Source organism: Haematobia irritans, chromosome 5, assembly GCF_050003625.1.
Source record: "Haematobia irritans isolate KBUSLIRL chromosome 5, ASM5000362v1, whole genome shotgun sequence".
NCBI lineage: Eukaryota > Metazoa > Arthropoda > Insecta > Diptera > Muscidae > Haematobia > Haematobia irritans.
In genome coordinates, this window is record NC_134401.1 from 172,597,321 (window position 1) to 172,615,496 (window position 18,176).

Here is an 18,176-nt window from a genome sequence, read left to right on the forward strand (position 1 = left end):
AAAACTTCCCATTAAAAAGGCAGCCCATTGAGCCATATTCAAAATACCATCACAAACATTAAAGGCCATGTGTTTAATGGGTGTAGAATTGGCATTCATGCGGGTGTCTGTGTGTGTGCTTCTCATTGTTCTTTCTCGTTTTTGGATGGGTCACAACACAACACCAAAGTTAAAGCCATGTTAAAATAATTTTCAGTTGTTTCAGGTACTTTGAACGATTAACAACCCATTCGAAATGCTTAAGGTCTCATAGAAAACGTGACGTGAAAGTCCTGCATGGCTTTCGTATCATTCGCCTAGTAAGACATGACCCAACAAGGCATCAAACAACTCGGGTAGTTTGTAATAATGAATAATGTAAACATAAAACACAATGACAACAAACGATTTTCATTTGGCGCCTTTCTACACAAGCGACTTCCGGTTTGAAACGGATATTGAAATTTATGTCACTTATTCGCTACAAAGCGAAACTTTATTGGTATTGGAGAGTGCGCGTGTGTGTGTGAGAAAGACAAAACTCCGAAGAGAGACTTTAAAGAGGAAAGAGATATAAAGAAACTTTAAATGATTTATTAACAATGGTGCTCGAGAGGGCACATTTGTAGAGTCAAACCATAAATCAAGGCACATATGGTGATGTATGCTTCGCATATTAAAATATAAATTCTAATACAAATTATCACTTACAAAATGGGGTAAGTTTTCACAAGCACTAAACATAAATAATGTGATAACTATCAATTATATTATTAAAAATAAAAAAATAAGGTAAAATTTCCGAAAGAGGTGTGATTTAAAAAAAAAAATCCTATAGAAATAATTTTTTGATAAAAGTTCCTATAGAGAAGAAATTTTGACATGATTTCCAATAGAAATGAAATTTTGACAACATTTCCTATAGAGAAGAAATTTTGACAAAATGTCCCATAGAGATGAAATTTTGAGAATCTTTCTTATAGAAATTAAATCTTGTGAAACTCTCCTATAGAAATATAATTTCCTATAGAAATGAAATTTTGACAAAATTTCCTATCGAAATGAAATTTTGACGAAATTTCCTATAGAAATGAAATTTTGACGAAATTTCCTATAAAAATTAAATTTTAACAAAATTTCCTATAGAAATGAAATTTGGACAAAATTTCCTAAAGAGATAAAATTTTACAAACAAAAAACTCCTATAGAAATGAAAATTTCTTATTGGAATGTTGACAAAATATCCTATAAAAATGAAATTTTGAAAATATTTCCTATAGAAATTTTGCAGAAAAATTCCTATAGAAATGAAATGCTGACAAAATTTCCTATAAAAATTAAAGTTTGACAAAATTTCCTATAGAAATTAAATTTTGGCAAAATTTCCTACAGAAATGAAATTTTGACAATATTTCCTATAGAAATTGGAATTTTGGGAAAATTTCCTAGAGAAATGAAATTTTGAGAACATTTTCCCATAGAAATGAAATTTTTAAAAATTTCCTTCAGAAATTAATTTTTGAAAACATTTTAAAAATTAAATTTTGAGAAAATTTCCTATAGAAATTAAATTTTGAAAATGTTTCCTTTAGAAATTAAATTTTGAGAAATTTTTCTACAGATATAAAATTTAAAAAATTCTATGGAAATGAAATAAAAAAACAACAATCCTATATACATTTTTGAATTTTTTCCCTATTTTTACCAAATTTCCTATAGAGAATTAATTATGACAAAATTTCCTGTATAGATGACATTTTGAGAAAATTTCTTATAAATATTAAATTTTGAGAACATTTCCTACAGAAATGAAATTTTGAGAAAATTTCCTTCAGTAATGAATTTTTGCGAAAATTTCCTAGAGAAATGAAATGTTGAAACTTCCTCTAGAGAAGAAATTTTGACAAAATTTCCTCTAAAGAAGAAAGTTTAACAAAATCTCACATAAAAATGAAATTTTGACAAAATTTTCCATAGGAATGAAACTTTGAGAAAGTTTCCTATAGAAATGAAATTGTGACAAAAATTCTTATAGAAATGAAATATTGAAAAAAATTCCTATAAAAATTACATTTTGGCAAAATTTCCTATAGAAATAAAATTATGAAAAATGTTCATATCAAAATGAAATTTTAACAAAATTTCCTATAGAAATAAAATTTTAACAAAATTTCTTATTGAAATGAAATGTTGACAATATTAAATGAATTTTGTCAAAATTTCCTTCAGAAATTAATTTTTGAAAAAAAATTCTTTAGAAATGAAATTTTTAGAAAATTTCTTATAGAAATTAAATTTTGAGAAAATTTCCTATAGAAATTAAATTTTGAAATATTTCCTTTAGAAATTGAATTTTGAAAATATTTCCTTTAGAAATTAAATTTTAAAAAAATTTTCTATAGAGATCAAATTTAAAAAATTCTATGGAAATTAAATAAAAAAAGAACAATCCTATAGAAATTTTGAATTTTTTTCCTATTTTGAGCAAATTTCCTATAGAGAACAAATTATGAAAAAATTTCCTGTATAGAAGTAATTTTGAGAAAGTTTCTTATAGAAATTAAATTTTAAGAAAATTTCCTACAGAAATGAAATTTTTAGAAAATTTCCTTCAGTTGAGAAAATTTCCTATAGAGAAGAAATTTATTCCTCTAGAGAAGAAATTTTGACAAAATTTTCCATAGGAATTAAACTTTGAGAAAGTTTCCTATAGAAATGAAATTGTGACAAAAATTCTTATAGAAATGAAATATTGAAAAAAAAAATCCTATAAAAATTAATTTTTGACAAAATTTCCTATAGAAATAAAATTGTTAAAAATTTTCATATAAAAATTAAATTTTGACATAATTTTCTATAGAAAAATTTTAACAAAGTTTCTTATTGAAATGAAATGTTGACAAAATTTCTTATAAAAATGAAATTTTGACAAAATTTCCTATAGAAATTAAAATTTTGACAATATTACCTATGGAAATTAAATTTTTGAAAATTTGCTATAAAAATGAAATTTTTAGAAAAATTCATATAAAAATTAAAATTTGACACGATTTCCTATAAAACTTAAATTTTGCAAAAAAAAATCCTATAGAAATGAACATTTTAAAAAATTTCTTATGGAAAATAAATTAAAAAAAAGAAATTCCAATGAAATTAAAGTTTAAAATATAAAATTTAAGCAAAAATCTCAGGCAAATAAAATTTTAAAAATATTTTCTATATAAATGAAATTTTAAAACACTAACCCCCATTTTCATGAAGCTCCTTTAGCTAACGAACTTTTAAGCCGTACCTGGAGATATCTGTCATTTTGTCTATTTATTCCATATGTCAGTTAGGATCTTAACTGTTGAAATTTGTTCAGTTATAGTTAACCGGAGAGAAGATATTTGCAGTTTATATTCTGTTAACTGACAGTTAAAGCCTAACGGATCTACATGAAAATGGTCGTAAGAAAACATTCTATAAAGTCAGCAAATATTTTTTGGTGTTAGTTTTCGGAAAATCCACTGTACTTGAAAGTGTTTTGATAAATTTGAAAATAGTTGGATTTGTGAAATTAGTCAAACATTTTTTTTTTTTTGTAGATGTCATTAATGAATTTTGTATTTCATCGAAGATTAAAAAAAAATTAAATTAAATATCTTCATTATGTCCGAACCCGATTATGGAGAGTTTTCCTCATATCGCAATTTTGTAAGTCTCTTCTTAAACGTGAAGTTGTCGAACTCTCTTTTTTTTTGTTTTGATTTCACAGTTAAGTTGTTCCAATGTTCAAGATTTGGAATATGAAGACCGTTGCGAATATGTGCGTTCTACACCTGAATGTATGGACAAGAAATACTTTTTCAATTACATCGATATATTGTATTGTTCCCTGAGACCCCAAAGTGATTCCCAACAGAAATGGTTTCTTATACTCCTGATGTGTTTGTGCAGTATTATGTTTATGATTTTGGGTAGTACAGCTGATAAATTGTGAGTGAGATTTTGTAGAAAATGTTCGATGGTAGATGAAATTTTTGTGATTTCTGTAGTTTTTGTCCGGCTCTGGAAGTTTTGTCGAAAATCATGGGTTTAAGTGAACATTTGGCTGGTGTCACATTGCTGGCATTTGGCAACGGCTCCCCGGATTTATTTACCAATCTTGCAGGAGCTAAAGAATCGTCAGCTACTTTGTATACGAATATGTTGGGCTCAGCGATTTATGTGACTGCTTTTATTGGTGGTGTCATATGCGTTATACGCCCCTTTCGTATAGAGGGGAGTTGTATTTTGCGAGATACCTCGTTTTTCATATTCGGTGTATTATTCATAGATTATGCAATGAAAGATGGGGTGATTTCGACTTGGGAATCTATTTGTAAGTAGAAAACTACTAATTAACCCTATGATATACTTCTCTCCAATGGACGAATTGTAAGAAAAAGAATTCTGTTTGTTGATTTTCTCTACAAAAGGCTTAATGATGATTTATATCGTTTATTTAATGACTATATTAATGGATCAATATCTGCTAAAACGCCATATTCAATGTAAGTTCAATAAATAGGAATGTTTTGCTTGGCAAATATTTAATTTTTCTTATCCTAACACATAGCCTTGGAAGTGATGGCCCAGAATGGTAATTTGCCAGGTAAAATATGGCCTTTAAAACACATCATGGATGAATCTCAATTCTTGTTTCCTTAACCAATCATAGCTGAAGCATACAAACAATTTACCATGTTCCGTCAAGAGGCCAGCATAGAGATTATCAATCGAAATTCTCTTACCTCTGTTAACATTGAAGAAACCAGACGCTCTACTTACCATGATCGCTTGAGTCCTAATGAAAATCTTTTCCAGCAATTTAAAGACGCCTTTAGACCATGGGACATTGATGAATGGCATGATGCCAGCTGTATTCAAAAATCTGTTATGTGCTTTAAGGCTCCATTGATATTTATATTGGTTCTATTTTTGCCCATAGTTAATTACGAAGAGGAAAGACATGGCTGGTCGAAACTACTGAACTGTTTGCAAGTGGTCCTATTACCACTCATGATGATTTTATTATTATGTGAGTATGAATACCCAAGGGCCCCATGGTACTTACGAGTATTCAAAATTTAAGAGTTGACATTTCTCGTACACAGCCTGTATCGAATTAGATTTTACTTTACGGTTTACTTTAGTTAATTTTGAATTCATTGGGAGCCACCATGGTGCAATGGTTAGAATGCCCGCCATGCATACATAGGATCATGGGTTCAATCCCAATTTCGACCAAACACCTAAGTTTCTCATCGGTGGATTATCCCCTCTCAGTAATGCTGGCGACATTTCTGAGTGTTTTAAAAAGCTCTTAGTGGTTTCACCGCAGTGTGGAGCGCCGTTTGAACTCGGGTATAAAAAGTAGGTCCCTTGCCATTGAGCTAAACATGGGCAGTACGTAGTAATAAAACAGAATTTCACCACTGTGGTATCACAATTGGAGAGAGAGAAAGATTGGACTCGTATTTTCGTGGCGTGTGGAAACGTGTATTTTAAATGTGAAATTTTAAGAAAATCAAAATCCGATTCGATTCATGTTTTTGGAAGGTAAAGCGTACTTCAAAATCAATGAGCGTTTGGAGGCTGTCAACGGTAATCCTTTCCATGTTTCAAATTAGACGCAATTCAGTTTTTGAGTCATGTGAAGGTGCCTAAAAATGATTACCACGGACAAAAACGTCCATGACAGACTGCCGATGGAAGTTGGTTGAGGCATTTAATAAAATCGCGCGGGTCATATCAGGAGGCACTACGGCCGCTGTGAAGCCTGAAACCCTAAAAAAAATTTTTCAGAACAGTGTTTGACGTTGTGTTAGTCTGTGTCGTTTCGTAACAGTTGACGAAACATGGATCTGTGGGCATATACCAGAAGTTAAGGAGCAACCGAAATAGTCCTTCGAAGACAATTAAGGTTTTAATATCGGCCAAAAATGTGATGGCCACTGTTTTCTGATATTCACTAGACGCTATCCTCATCAACCTGGTATTATGATCATGAACTTGGTATTAGATTACAGGACTGTATTATTGGTCCAATTCTAAGCACAATTGAAGAAGATCCGGGTATAATTAGCAAAGAAAAAACTTTCACCAAGATTACACACTTTTACCATGGTGAAAATGGAACAATGGACCACCACCACCACCAAACTGTCATAATTTGGTCTGGTACAACTTTATTTTTGTTTCCAAATAGTCACTCACTGCACTCAAAAAAAAGTTTACTTGGATCCAAAGATTTTGACCTTCCTTAAAGGATTTTGGTATTGATTCCGAGCCAAAAATGCGGATTCTTTAAAATGAAGACATTTTTTACGGACCTCACTGGCTTTAAATCTAGGATCGATAAAATTAAAATTGGATGCTGATCTCATTCATCGAATTTTTATTCTCTGTTTGCAATATATTAATAAAGGTTTTCATGTACAAACAAATTCCAGTTTCAAAATCCAAATTATGCCAAGTACTTCAAAGTAAGAACTGTTTTCTTAATGCTAAAAAAACTTTAAACCAAAGATGCAAATCCTTAAAATAAGTCTTAGCCTATATTTGAAGCGTTTTTATCTTAAATTTAAAAATTCAATATGTCAGTTGCGTTAAAGACGATTTCTTTAAGTATTTTTCTTTATTTTAAGGAACATTTGCCTTACTTCAAAGATCTACAACTTCAACAGAGGGATGCAAAATTTCAAGATTTGTGTCCTAAATTTAATGAATAAAATGTTTGATGCAAGGATTATAAACTTTCTTTTAATTAAAATATCATTATTTGAAAGAATTTTGTCCTTAGCATTGCGTAAATTTCGAGTCCTAAAATTTAAGTTGCATAATCTTCCATATCAGGTCAATATTTTTTTCAGTGTGGGTATTTTTCGGACGGGTCAAGTGGGAGAATCTCTGGTTAAAGTTTGTATCGAGACAAAAGAAGAGTTGGAAGAAAACTGAACAGCTACTTTTCTAAAATGTTTATTCTCAGTACTTATCGCACGACCTCTTTAGCATTTAAAGGGAGGTACCCGAAAGTAATAGCCGATATAGTCAATCTTCGAAGCAGTGTTGCCAGTATTGCGGATTTTTCCTCAAATCAGGGATATTTTTCGTGGATAGGGACAAATTTTTCTTGTAGGTGATTTGGTGGGAATTTTCCAGAAATTTTGGGATTTTTGTGGGGAATTTTCGAAAACTGTTCAGTATAATAAATGAGGTTTAGAGTTGTTGTTTATATGAAATACGTTTTTTCTATATTCTTTAAAAAGAGCTTAACGAAGTAGAGCAACTCTTCAAAATAACAAATAAAAAAAAATTGTCCACCTCTTTATTCCACGGTTTTTATTTGCAGACCCAAGCATATATTTACAATTTACTCTGCTTGGATAAGAACTTTTTTTATAATTATTTCGTAAGGATTCGGGTCGAAGTATTGCCCACTCATCTGCGTACATCACTGATTTGGAATGGGTCATATGGCGCCAACAACACCTTCATATGTATCAGATGATATTTATTACGATTTTCTACAGCAGAGCATATTCATTTTCTATTTAAAAAAAATTTCAAAAATGTGTTGGGGATTTTTGTGGGGAATTTTAATTTAAATGGAAGATTTTTGGGGACGAGAGCATCATAATTTGGGGATAATGCTTCGAAGTCGACTTAACTTGGGTAAAAAATGTTACCAAGTAGCTAATTTTAAGTTACTTAATTCCTTCGGGAGTTAGCCTGATAGACAAACTGATGGACGGACTGTCTGACTTTTATGGTAAAACAAACTTCATACTAGGCTCAAAGAAATATGCCACAAATACTGTGTGGATTCATGACTTTTCGACTCGTCAATTTTATGTCAAAAAAAAATTCAAAGTCGACTTTTTGTTATCTTCGAATTCGATTAATCGACGTATGATATTTTTGAAAATCCGTTTTGTTTTGTTATTGTTGGTTTTGTTCTTTAATCATTGTTGTTGTTTTTTTTGATTTCAGCTATTTGTCAAATTTATTTGGACAAAGCCCTATAGACTGCAAGATGGTTGGATGGACGCACGTTTCGGAATTACCACATTTCTCATCAGCATCCTCTACATGTAGCAACCAACTTGCAGTCTATAGGGCTTTGCCCAAATAAATTTGACAAACATTCTTTTCCTTTGTTGGTTAAGCTACACTTGTAGTTTAGTCAATGCATGGTTTTAAGCTGAAATCAAAAAAACAACAACATTTTTGAAAATCGATAAATCAACTTATGATGTTTAACGATATTAGATTCAAAAGAGAATACAAATATTTCAATGGCAACTCTGAGACGATATCATTCAAAAAATAAAATGGCTCCATTTTTTATCGCAGCTCAATACTTGTAAAAAGTCTAAAAAATAGATTTTTCAAACTTTTTGAATATTCAAAAGGTCGAAATGTTCATAATACGAAAAGTCGAAAGTCGACTATTTTGATTATAAAATTCTAATTCATGTATATATCTAATGGATCTAGGACAAGATATTTTCCTCCTTTTTATACTCGGTGAAATATAAAAATTTTAATTTGATATTCTTCAATTATGTTCTGCTCTATGACCATATTTCCCCCCCTGCAATCAAGATGAGAAGAGCTCCTGGTATCTCTGTTTGTATAGTATGGCAGCATCCATACCCTTAAGTATCTTGTGTTTTCTCTACACACGAACGGATGAACCGCCAAAATTCCATGTGGTATGTCAACTTTAGTCCTGGTAATTATGGCTAATTTATTAACTTCCATATTTGCTAGATCTTTGCTTTGCTCTCGGCCCTCGGTTCAATGTGCACCATATATTCATGTGCCTCGGAAACTGTGGAAATCCTTTATGTACTGGGTCTAATACTCGATTGCAGTAACTCATTTTTAGGTTGCACCCTATTGGCTTGGGGAAATGGAGTGGGTGATTTAATATCCGATGCTACATTGGCCATGCATGGCTATCCGAAAATGGCTTTTGCTGCCTGTCTGGGTGGTCCTTTTTTCAGTAAGTTGAGATTGGGTAAAAAAAAGGTATTTTGAAGAGTGGAGTAAGTAAACAAATTAATTTCAGATACTCTCTTGGGCATTGGCAGTGTTATGCTTTTGAAGAATTTAAGTGGTGAAACAGGATTGGAGCCAGTAAGCATCAACTCAATGAAATATTTCAAAAATCCTTTAAAATTCCTTAAATTCCTATTGTCTTGTCGTTGAAGCTTCCCTCTGGACCCTTGGGTGAAAATTGTTTCATTTTTATCCTTTTGATCCTTTTCGGAACCCTTATATGGTCGGTGACCACAAATTTCCACATTCGTCGTTGCATTGGTATCTTCAACATCTTGCTATACATTCTGTTTTTCCTTTATACCGTATTGGGGGAATGTGAAGTGATTCAAACGTATGCGGAAATAAGTCAATATGGGGCAGAATAGTTCTCACATGTCCTTGGTGACCCAAAAACCAGCCTTCTTATTATTATTTTAGTTTTATTGTTGTTATTGTAATTATAGCATGTATTGTGTTTGAATTGTTTTGTACTTTTTAATTTCATTTTACTTTCAATGACCCATAAAGAAAGTGGATCAATGCGTAGTCACTTTTTAAATTTGTGTTGGATTTTAAATTATTTGGGAAGTGTGACACAGAATTGTGAAACATTAATTTAAATTTTTATAACATCTTCTATTGGATGAAGGTTATGACAAGTTTTTGTCATTCTATTTGTAATTCATTGAGATATAGGGTTACGGTTAAGTAAATAAATGGTCTTGATCAAAATATAATAAACGCCCATGTTCCGATACTCAGAATCGTTTCTTAACCTTAAACTTAAATTTCAGTAATATAGTTCTCTTTAATGATAAAATCAAATTACAATTAGATTGGAGTCTCAATTTTTTCGTTATAAGCCCCTTATTTTAGGCTCACTTGGACATTTCAGTCCACTGTGACACCAGAAGTGGTGAACTTCTCTTTTATCAATGAGTGCTGCCTGATTCTATCTTAGCGACATGTCACCAGCATTACGGAGAGAGGATACCCACCGATGAGAAACTTTTTGGCGTTTGATCGAAACAGACCCATGACCATTTGTATGCAAGGTGAGCATACTAACCACCACCATTGCACGACAGTGGCTCCAATTACAATCACTAATTTAGTCCACTTTAACGATTTTGCTTCTTCAGCACATGGAAATGACAATTTCGTCTAATTTCCATGAATTTTAAAATCTGGAATGTAGGGTAGCTGACACCTTGTGAAAATATTAAAAATGACTTTTTTTATGTTTAAGTGGTGCAATGGTTATTATGCCCACCTTGCATACACAGCCCACGAGGTTCGAACCAAGTTTCGACCAAACACCAAAAACTTTTTCAGCGCTGGATTTTCCCACCTCAGTAATGATGGGAGCCACCGTGGTGCAATGGTTACCATGCCCGCCTTGCATACACAAGGTCGTGGGTTCGATTCCTGCTACGACCGAACACCAAAAAGTTTTTCGGCGGTGGATTATCCCACCTCAGTAATGCTGGTGACATTTCTGAGGGTTTCAAAGCTTCTCTAAGTGGTTTCACTGGAATGTGGAACGCCGTTCGGACTCGGCTATAAAAAGGAGGTACTTGTCGTTGAGCTTAACATGGAATCGGGCAGCACTCAGTGATAAGAGAGAAGTTCACCACAGTGGTATCACAATGGACTGAATAGTCTAAGTGAGCCTGATACATTGGGCTGCCACATAACCTAACCTAACCTAATGATGGTGACATTTCTGAGTATTTCAAAGCTTCTCTAAGTGGTTTCACTGCAATGTGGAACGCCGTGCGGACTCGGCTATAAAAATGAGGTCCCTTATCATTGAGCTTAACATGGAATCGGGCAGCTCTCAGTGATAAGACAGAAGTTCACCAATGTGGTATCACAATGGACTGAATAGTCTAAGTGAGCCTGAAATATTGGACTGCCACAATGCCTAATAACCTAACCTACGGGGGTTGCCTTTTTTATTTCGGGATTGGAGAACAAACAAAAAATATTAATCAACGAAAATCTATTGTTTTTAAAAATATTCCCCATTAAGATCTATACTATTTTGCATGAATTTGAACCGAATTCTGCCCATGTTCCCAAATCCACTTTCAGGTGAATGTGAATCAATTCCACGATTTTCGTGTCCTACAATCCACTTTCACCGGAATTTTCGTGAAATCAATTCACTTGCAAAAGAGCGTGAAATTAAGAACACAAAATTTTCACGTTCGTGGATTTGACGTGAATAGTGGAAGTGGAATTGAAGTGGATGTCGGAACATGGGTGATATACTCTTTTGCATGCATTTGAACCAAATTTCAAAGTACTTTTGCCACTCTGATTGAGATATCTCCAAAACATGTATTCTGAACACATCAACCGTTTCTTCAGGTGTCGAAAAACATTCACACATGGCAACAAAAAGAAGTCATTCGGTGCCAAGTCAGGACTATACATCGGATGATCCATCAAATCGTTGTTTTGAGTGCTCAAAAATGCAGTTGTTTGAGCCGATATGTGAGAGCTCCCATTGCTGTGGTGAAGATGATAAATTCACGAGACTCACGACATTTTCCAAACGGAAATCAGCAAAGATAACAAAATTCAAAAATAGAATATAGTTCGAGAGCTAAACTAATTTCAGTTAACATAAGAGTGTGAATTAAATAATTAAATTTTGATTTTTTTCGTGAGCGTGATTTTGCAGATTTTTTTTTATTTCTCACGCACGCTAACGCACGGCATATTTATTTTAGTCCCATTCACGCACATTTACGAGAGTTGCTTTGGATTTTGTTCACGACTCATGTGATTCACGCGTGATTCACGCGAATTTCGTGTCACGCGCACACCTCTACTTGGAAGTGCTTCGTGAGCGAGCAACTTTTGTTGGATTTGGCTCATCTTGAATCACCCATATAGTCGACTGCTGTTTACTTTCGGGCTCTTACGCGTAAATCCACGATTCATCACCAGTCACGATGTCATAAAGGGGTTTGGAACACCGCGATAATATTTTTGGACCATTTCTTTCGACCAATCGCAACGAATGTTTTTTGAGCGAGAGCGAGATTTCTTTCAAGTAGCCATCAGTCGATTGTCCTATTCCTTTTCAATTTTAATATTTTAAAGTTCTAAAGTCCTCAAATTCTTCCATCGTTCGTTTTGTTATCTTGTTTCAAAAAATAAAAAAGGTTACTGGAATCGAACATAAAATAGATCGACTTCCTAATTGTGGTTTGATAAATTACCTTTTCCGGCACAATTTCGTACATATTCACACATATACAAAAAAAAAATTTTTTTTTTTTTGATTCAATCACGAAATTGATCCAATTAATTATACCCTGCGCCACACTGTGGAACAGGGTATTATAAGTTAGTGCATATGTTTGCAACACCCAGAAGGAGGCGAGATAGACACATGGTGTCTTTGGCAAAAATGCTCAGGGTGGGCTCCTGAGTCGATATAGCCATGTTCGTCTATCCGTGAACACATTTTTGTAATCAAAGTCTAGGTCGCAGTTTTAGTCCAATCGTCTTCAAATTTTGCACAAGTATGTGTTTTGGCTCAGAATATAACCCTATTGATTTTGGAAGAAATCGGTTCAGATTTAGATATAGCTCCCATATATATATATTTCGCCCTATATGGACTTATATGGCCCGAGAAGCCAGAGTTTTGCCCTAATTTGCTTAAAATTTTGCACAAGAAGAACAATTAGTACTATAGTCAAGTGTGCCAAATTTTATTGAAATCGGTTCAGATTTAGATATAGCTCCCATATATAGCTTTCGCCCGATATGGACTAATACGGTCCCAGAAGCCGGAGTTTTACCCCAATTTGGTTGAAATTTTGCACTAGGAGTACAATTAGTAGTGTAGTCAAGTATGCTAAATTTGCTTGAAATCGGTTCAGATTTAGATATAGCTCCCATATATAGCTTTCGCCCGATTTACACTCATATGACCACAGAGGCCAATTTTTTGCTCCGATTTAGTTGAAATTTTGCACAGGGAGTAGAATTGGCATTGTAGCTATGCGTGCCCAATTTGTTTGAAATCGGTTCAGATTTAGATATATCTCCCATATATAGCTTTCGCCCGATTTACACTCATATGACCACAGAGGCCAATTTTAAACTCCGATTTAGTTGAAATTTTGCACAGGGAGTAGAATTAGCATTGCACAGGGAGTAGAATTAGCAAATTTGGTTGAAATCGGTTCAGATTTAGATATAGCTCCCATATATATGTTTTTCTAATTTCGACAAAAATGGTCAAAATACCAACATTTTCCTTGTAAAATCTGACTCTAATTTTTCTAAACTTCTAATACACATATATCGAGCGATAAATCATAAATTTTCAGTCTATAGATTCTGTCCAGATCGAGTGATATGTAAATGTATGTATTTGGGACAAAACTTTATATATAGCCCCCAACACATTTGACAGATGTGATATGGTTTCGAAAATTTAGATCTACAAAGTGGTGCAGGGTATAATATAGTCGGTCCCGCCCGACTTTAGACTTTCCTTACTTGTGTTTTAATTGAAATGTCTTCAATCACAGAAATGATAGTATCAATTAAAAAATTAATTGAAGGTCAATTAAAAAATTAATTGATCCAATTAAAAAATTGATACTATTAATTTTTCTGATTGATTTCTGTTTCAATTAAAAAATTTGTTGAGTCAATCAATTGAATATTTTTTAAAACTCAATTAAGACTTTAATTGGAAAAATGTTCATGAAATTTTTTTCTGTGTATGCTCCTTTTTTTCAAATAATGCTATAAATTATTGGAGGCTTTGTAGAACTTTTAATTATACTCGATTGTCTTTGCACTTTCTAATTACACCATTCTGAATATGTACCATGCGTACTTTTTTAACCAAAAACTGAGTTTCTAAACTTCTTCTTTTATGGAAGTTTTTGATATTAACTCCCACATAAATTTTTCACAAAAAAATATTGTCCGTTTTTTTTTTTTTGGGGCTTATGACCGAGATGGGAGAGGACTAAAGCCCAAACTTAAATTGGGCAATTGACCGTCTGGAAATGATTTTGGGATGACATGACGGACACCCATACAATACAAATAACACTCGTATGTCAAGCTTTACGATAGAGCTGTCAGTTGGCAGATTGCAACACTAGGGTTGCCCAATCCCGAATTATAAACATCGAACAAAATGTATGTATATAAATATACTTATTTTTAATGTATATACATCTCGTTCTCGCATCACTGTGCCGCTCATATTGTTGAAAAAAAAATGGAATGGAAAGATAGATCTATTAAGGCTAATCTGGAAGTAAACGGTCTATTTATTTACTCACCATTTATGTTTGTATGTTTGCACACTATTTTTTTTGCCCTAATTCAGTTTGGTCTTACGCTATTATTTTATTTACCCTCACGAGGGGAAAAAACCTGCTAAATGATTCAACAAAAATTATCACCACTTAATTCTACTAAATGGAATACTTCCTTCAATGGGCATAACAAATTGAAGAAAACCTCGAGAAAAAAAATACCGCCCTGTCTGTCCTACAAATGAAAGCACAAATGAAACGTGTGCATGGTCATAGTTAATTCGTGTGGATGCATTTAAAGGTGGGTCATTTCAGCTGAACTAAGCACGGACCATGGATGTTTGTTGTTTATGCCATAGGTTCTGGGGATCTAGGTGACCTTGTGATAGTTGGCGAATAATCGTAACTCAGTCACTCCCTTAACCTCACCTCAGTGTTTGCCGGAGAAGGTGGGGGAGGTGCTAGGAGAAAGCATGTCATTGCCATACACACACGAGTAGCATTCGTCAGTTCTATTCCTTAGCCCTATATGAGCCAAAGGCTATCACATGGTCTTATGCAGAATGTAAAAGCGAATGGTTTTTCTTCTCTAGGTTGGTGGTTTTTGTGGAAAGGCATAAGCAACTTGCCCACCAAGAAAGGACAATGATGGATGGCTTTTGTTTTCTTTTGGATTCCCTTCGTCTTGGGGGTAAAAATAGCTTCAGTAGTGACCAGTTTTTGATTTAGCAAAACTCATTGCGTGCCACTCGCATATTTAATGAAGAGCCATCATTTATTTCCACCCATTCTCAAGTTCCCATGAGCTATTCCCGAGGAGCCAGACGAACAGAAAAACGTGCTGAACAGAAGCACTTGGAATGTGATTTGTGCAAAGTTTTCTTTTTAATTTACAGTGATTCTTATGTTCTTCTTCCTTGGCCGGAAATCAATAAAAGCGTAACACACCAACGCGGAACACTGCGAGTATCCACAGCCATAATATCAGCTCGTAAGGATGATGTTGATGGCGTCGCTGGTGGTGATGTGATGGTGGTGGTAGTAAATGAAGGAAAGTGAAACAATTTCAATTTCATTTCTTTTTTGGAGCCGTCGGCGTCAGTTCATTACAGTCCATTTTGCTGACCAATTCTGCTAACAAGGTCAACATGTTAGACATGTTGTTGTTATTGTTGTAATCAATTTAAGTTAATTGCCAAATGCCAATCAGTTTATTAGGGAAGTCATAGCCGAAGCACCATTAATATTTTGAGTGTTTTGCTCATGCGAAACAAACGATGGTCTAACAATATTTCATGATTATTTATTGGAAGTTTTTAAATGGAGTAAAATGTTTAGAATTGGCTCAAAGCTTTAGGCTAAAGAAAATTGGATTCTCAAGAAATAAGAAAACTTAAAAAAAATAAATGTTTTTCAGCCACAATAAGTTATATGCTTTATATTTTGCAACAGTATCAAATGGTTAGAATTTTGATAGAGACGTTCAATATCCCCACAAAAACGAAGAGAACAAGAGCGTGGAGCCGCTCTCTCCTAACGACTGAATAGAGTGCACAACAAATGCCATTACACTTTACACATTTGTTTCCTCCATATGTTTCGCCACCTACAATGAAACTACAACCATAGAGAATAGTTTGTACATACATCAATTTTTCTTGGTATTTAAACAACAGACATATTCGCACAGTATTTTTAAACCATGACATATTCGAAAACTTCTTAATAATGTCAAATACTAGCGGGTTGACTTTTATATTTCGGGATTAGAGAAGAAAAATAAATATTATTCATCGAAAATCCCATTATTGTTTTTCAGAATATTCCCCATATTAAACGCTTTTGCATGCGTTTGAACCAATTGTCGAAGAAGTTTTGCCACATTGATTGAGATATCTCCAAAAAATGCATTCTCAACGGATTAACCACTTCTTTAGGTTCCGCAAAAACGTTGACCTCTCATTTTATTTTTTGCGTACGGGAGCCACCGTGGTGCAATGGTTAGCATGCCCGCCTTGCATACGCAAGGTAGCGGGTTCGATTCCTGCTTCGGTCGAACACCAAAAAAGTTTTTCAACGGTGGATTATTCCACCTCAGTAATGCTGCTGACATTTCAGAGTGTTTCAAAGCTTCTCTAAATGGTTTCACTGCAATGGTCCCTTGTCATTGAGTTTAACATGGGATCGGGCAGCACTCAGTGATAAGAGAGAAGTTCACCACTGAGGTATTACAATGGACTGAATAGTCGAAGTGAGCCTGATACATCGGGCTGCCACCTAACCTAAGCTACGTACTGGAATGATGATCAATTAAATCGAAGTTTTGAATGCTCAAAAATGTAGTTGTTTGAGCCGAGCTCGCGTTGTCGCGGTGAAGAGTGATCCGGTGGTAGGTTTTCCCGATTCCCAGCAAAAACTCCTATTTCCAGGTATGAGTACAAGTATGCCTGCGCCAAATAGGTTACAACTTCTTCGTACATAACATATATCAGCAGTAATACATAGCATACCAGCAGTCGAAAACTAGGTACTTCGTCGCAAGCATACCATCTCTCCAAAAATAATAGGTTTACCATAAATAGAATCAACAAGTATATAAAGCAGTAAATTCGGCCGGGCCGAATCTTAAATACCCACCACCATGAATCAGATATAATAGTTTACTTTGAAAACTCTTCGTCGTAGTGGGTTACTTGATAATATATAGAATTGTAGGGGGTTTGATGACAAATCTTCTCCCAAGCAAGTCAATGAAGACCATATCAGATTCTGGATTTATGAGAACCAATTTTGTTTGAGTTTTAGAGAATTATAAACATATCGTGTATATGATGAAATTACGACTTGATTTGAAATCGTAAATCTGTAGATTTTTTCCGCCATTATTTAAACAAATACGATGAGTTAAATCTGGAAAATTCTACTTTCAGTTTCAAGCAATTTTCATGACCATGAAAGAAGTGTTTTCTTTTTTGAGAAACGTAATTTTAGACAAGCAAAGTTTTTTTTTTTTTTTTTGACACAAATTTTAGAGACAATCGTTGAATAAACGAAAATACTTTATACGAAAAGGAAATTTCGTTTGTCTAAAATTTCATTATAGATTACTAATTTCCAGCAAATCGTATAAAAACTACAGATTCTAGAAGCCCAAGAAATAAAGCCGGGAGATCGATCTACATTGGGGCTATACCAAAACATGGACCGATAGGCATCATCTGCTACTCACATATGTGTGATCTTAAAATACCTCCAGATTTTCAATTTCAAACAAATCGGCTAAAAAATATAGTCTCTAGACGCCCAAGAAGTAAAAATCGAGAGATCAGTCTATATGGAGGTTATACCAAAAAATGGACCTCGATATACCTCAATTTCGGCACACTTATTAGTGGTCTAAAAATACATCTCGATTTCGAATTTCAGGCAAATCGGGTAATAAATAAAGTTTATAGAAGCTCAAGAATTTCAGGCAAATCGGATGGTAAATATAGTTTTTAGAAGCCCAAGAAGCAAAATCGGGAGATCGGTCTATATGGGAGCTATACCAAAACATGGACCGATGGGCACCATTTTCGACACACCTTTTTATGGTCCCAAAAGAACTCTAGATTTTCAAATTCAGGAAAATCGGATAGAAAATATAGTTTCTAGAAGCCCAAGAAGCAAAATCGGGAGATCAGTCTATATGGGGGCTCTATATGGGGGCTATACCAAAACATGGACCGATGGGCACCATTTTCGGCACACCTTTTTATGGTCCTCAAATACCTCTAGATTTCCAATTTCAGGCAAATCGGATGGTAAATATAGTTT

At 33.8% G+C, this 18,176-nt stretch overlaps 2 protein-coding genes across 2 annotated transcripts in view; both read left to right on the forward strand.

The window, feature by feature from the left end:
• The first annotated feature begins 217 nt into the window (after positions 1-217).
• Positions 218-18,176, forward strand: part of LOC142241297 (uncharacterized) — a 33,790-nt gene continuing 15,831 nt past the window's right edge. The window contains exon 1 of the mRNA XM_075313058.1: positions 218-698. Within this exon, the coding sequence (XP_075169173.1) occupies positions 694-698 (5 nt within the window). The 5' untranslated portion in view covers positions 218-693. The remainder of the gene's footprint in view (positions 699-18,176) is intronic.
• LOC142238648 (mitochondrial sodium/calcium exchanger protein-like) lies at positions 3,555-9,610 on the forward strand. Its single transcript, XM_075310347.1, has 10 exons — positions 3,555-3,675; positions 3,737-3,957; positions 4,017-4,342; positions 4,440-4,514; positions 4,580-4,615; positions 4,682-5,041; positions 8,611-8,720; positions 8,779-9,013; positions 9,080-9,147; positions 9,222-9,610. The coding sequence occupies exons 1-10, from the start codon at positions 3,631-3,633 to the stop codon at positions 9,435-9,437; spliced, it is 1,692 nt and encodes a 563-aa protein (XP_075166462.1). The 5' UTR covers positions 3,555-3,630; the 3' UTR covers positions 9,438-9,610.